Below are 4,078 nucleotides of genomic sequence, written 5' to 3'. Positions count from 1 at the left end.
ATTGGATGGTAACACTGTCCACTCTTAAAGGTAAACGTGGCGATCAAACGTCTGATAAAGTATTGTATGCTCAATTTGCAGGGATATGCGCTTCAGATCTGAGTCCATTTAGCCGTTTGTCGCGTGACTTGTTGAAAGACTACGAAACCGACTTGTTGCCTGTCAAGAATGCTACAGATGCATTAGCTCTGAATTTGTCGTGTGTTTACACCGAATTGACGACATGGTGGGTTTGTCAATTTGTTTGCGTGTGTACTTAACTTTCCTACAGTTGTGTTATGACACTATAAGCATTTGACATGGAAGGATGGATGGGAAAGTGGAGTTCATGTTCGCTTTCGCGAGAATTCGACAAAAGAAATAGCAAACTTACTATACAGACGTAACTCTGATCTACAATGAACACTTTTAGTCTTGTAGGGTTTTGATGGAGATCTCGTTTTCTTATCTTCCAGAACGAGAAACAGCAAATGATCACTCTGACGGCGTATCTATATCAGGTAAATATTTTAATTCTCATTCAATTCACTAGAGTTATGACGGTGGGACAAAGGTGACGTAGGTGATAAATATGCTGAGTAACCGAATCTTTTACGTTTGGTTTCAACCCCCTCCCATTTCCTCTATGAAATATGAAAATATGAATGATGTTTGCCTCGGCGCATATCTATATGCTGCATTTAAAGGAATAAATTATGTCCATAAGTTGGATGATCTGTTTTTCATAGCTTGTTTAAACTTTTTTTAAGAGGTAAGCCCTCCTCTCAGATGATGTTATTATTTTTCAGAGATGGCAAGACGAATTTCTCAGTTGGAACCCTGACGATTATGATGGTATAACAGAAATACGATTTCCAGCTGGCAAAATTTGGCGACCGGATACGGCCGTTCTCAATAGGTATGTGTGAAAAGTTCTACATATCTAGAGGCCAATTATACAAAAATGATTTCCATGTAAAGATCGGACGTCATGCTCTAAATCCAAACGTTCGTGTAGCTGACATATGTAAAGTCCAATCACTCATATTGATTTCATAGCTTCCTCTCTTGCAAATATATCAGGCGTTTTTGGCAGGTATCATGGACTTTTGTACAAGTGTGATATGTCTCGGAGACAGATGATCACTGATGACATTAAAAACATCAGTCTGTAAATATTTCCTATTTGGACTGTCTAACAGACTGCTACATGACAAATGCCAAATATGGAGCAGGATGTGCCCACCCCTTCGAAACACCTGATATACTTCTTGGTTGTTTAACCAGGTTTGTAGTACAGTTAAAACTCAGACAAATACCCTCTGGACAACCACCACCAGACATTAACCCCTCGGCTAATTGCCACCGGCCATTTACCACCCGGATATTCACCCCTAACACTATTTATAACGACAATACTGCTTCGTCGAAAATGACGTCAAATGAGAAATGATGAAAAAAAGGTTGCCGAACAATCGCAAACACTGCGTGTGCATCTTTTAAAGTACTGTCGCCTGCTGGACGACACATGATTTACTATGCCTCGCAAATGTTACAATATACTATGCATTCCAAATTTTACCTTATGCCTATCAGGGAATCGAACCGGGACAGTTTAAGACCCCATCCTAACCACTACACCAGTGGCTGTCAGTTGAAAAATGAAGTTAATTTTGAACTTTACATTGTATGTCAAACCATACATTGTATAGTAAATGACATTGAAATAACAACTATATGGTGTTAACGGACTAAAATAATGTCTGTATACGAATCATTTAGTTGGCTTACCCTAAACCTAACCTTGACCCTAACACGAGGTAACTAATAGTATTTGTCTCTTTTTCCTTTTTTGTCTTTTTTAGTCAAAACCGGGTTGCATCGAAAGTTACACACATCTTCAATTTTTATGTTTTAGGGGTAGAATGTGAGTTGGATGTTTCACAAAATATTTACTAATTCCGTCATCACCAACATAGAATACACTCCATAAGGCTGTTTGAATCATAGACAGTGTCTATGCTATGTCAAAACAAAGTTAAAACTGTTTGAAAATAATGAATGGATCAGACGTCCTTTAAAATAAATTTCAAGAGGGGGTAATTGTCCGGATGGTAAATGTCTCGTGTGGTAAGTGTCCGAGTGGTAAGTGTCCCGTGGTTAATAGCCAAGGGGGGGGGGGAGGGGTAAATGGTACGTTGGAAATGTTCCGGGGACTAAATGTCCCGGGGCAACTGTCCTGTTACCTAAACGAGGGGTCCATATATCTTTTTTCCACGGCTTTTACTGCGTTTTGTGTTTCGGTACTTTGTGATATACTGCGTTTATCCTATCCTTTGAATGTGTAATATGACTTTAGACTCATAATTTTGGATAACAAATAGGTATGGTTGCTATTAATTCACAGTAAATAAACAAAACGAATCTCAGCTAATATTGGCAAACATCTGTTTTCATTCTCGTTACAAAATTACTAACACTAAGCGATAGATGTCGAACTTTGACATATTTACTCTTATTGAAAATAACGAATTAGTTCTTAGGTTAATTAATGAATTTATTAATATGACAATGATATCAAACGTCTCATCCGTTACAATGGTACGATCCATATTTTTTCACAGAAAGTTAACCATAGAATCCCACTGAAAAAACATGGCCAGCACTGATTTTCCACGATTTGCCAATTCCGTATTCACTGTTGCTATATTTTTCGGTCATAGTCTTCTGTTCCGTAAATTATTACTCAGAGAAATGGTCTTGTTTTAAGAATCATAATGGCTATTCTTCAGCATTAAAAGGAATTTACGGTGATATTGTGAGCAATGCAATCTTTGGAAAGCGATCAAATGTCACGTCATCATCATCATCATCATCATCATCATCATCATCATCATCATTGTTTGATAATACATGGCCACGCATTTTCTCATTACAGTGCATATAACAGTGATGGACTTATTAAGTCCGACACCAATGTCGTCGTGGCACATACCGGTCACGTGTTGTGGACAGTTCCAGTATTCCTCAAGAACAGCTGCAAGTTCAGGATCAGGTACGTGCCGTTCGATATTCAGGTGTGTAAATACACTTCTCATCGTGGTCGTATGGGAGCAAACAGCTGGAATTCGTCAACACGTCTGTACACCTCGACCACTACCAAGAACATGGAGAATGGGTGTTGCTGAGCGCAGAGATCGACGCTTTCGAGAGCATGATTTCCCACAAACCGTTCGAGATGAGTGGTGCTACAATGACTATCGCATTGAAACGCCGCCCCTATTTTGACTTTCTCTTCATTGTCGTACCGTTCATACTGATCTCCTGCTTGAGCCTGTTCGTCTTCTTAATACCTGTGGATTCTGGAGAAAAGATGTCGCTTGGAATCACCAACTTGCTGACTTTAATAACGTTTTACACTGGGGCATCAAGTACACTTCCTTCAACTGCCGATGGAGGGTTTCCCTTAATCGGTGAGTGAAGCTTTTCGCAGACTCACTTATTAATTATGACAAATTTATGGCCGAAGGGATGGTAACAACGATACTATATGTATAAATTTTATCAACCGTATACTATGTTTTTTTTCGAAACAGGAGAGCATGCACATATTTGTAAAAGTTAATATCATTTTTCAAATTTCACTTTCCCCAAAATGATTAACTTACAATCATTGTAGGCACCATTTTACGCTACATCTTTCGTAATTGCTTGATATTTTCCTTTGGGTCTTTATAAGCAATTGTAACAACATGTCACATAAGGCGAAGTAGACACGAAAAATACATAATTTTAATGGCTAACAAGTCTTGTTCTCAACGTTGAATGCTCAAAGCCAAGAGGAGTCACACGAAATATGCCTTGTCACGATAGTACAAAATACCTGGAAATGTATGTATGTTGCCAATACAGAACTCATTCAATAGACGTCTAATTTTCTCATGTATGCTTTTCTTACTTTTATTACAGGTACTTTCTTTTTCATTGCAATATGTCTTGTGCTGACTTCTTGTCTGTTGTCTGTCTTGGTATTAAACACATATCATCGCAAACGCCCTGTGCCCAAGCTGGTCCGTCGTCTGTTTTTCGGTCGCTTCGG

General features: G+C 38.6%; 1 protein-coding gene across 1 annotated transcript; it reads left to right on the top strand.

The window, feature by feature from the left end:
* The first annotated feature begins 202 nt into the window (after positions 1-202).
* LOC139134325 (acetylcholine receptor subunit alpha-1-A-like) lies at positions 203-3,500 on the top strand. Its single transcript, XM_070701206.1, has 4 exons — positions 203-226; positions 456-500; positions 789-898; positions 2,918-3,500. The coding sequence occupies exons 1-4, from the start codon at positions 224-226 to the stop codon at positions 3,165-3,167; spliced, it is 408 nt and encodes a 135-aa protein (XP_070557307.1). The 5' UTR covers positions 203-223; the 3' UTR covers positions 3,168-3,500.
* Positions 3,501-4,078: the final 578 nt, after the last annotated feature.

Source organism: Ptychodera flava, chromosome 6 (genome assembly GCF_041260155.1).
Source record: "Ptychodera flava strain L36383 chromosome 6, AS_Pfla_20210202, whole genome shotgun sequence".
Classification (NCBI taxonomy): Eukaryota; Metazoa; Hemichordata; class Enteropneusta; family Ptychoderidae; genus Ptychodera; species Ptychodera flava.
Note: the sequence above shows the minus strand (reverse complement) of the source record. Positions and strands in the feature narration are given on the sequence as shown.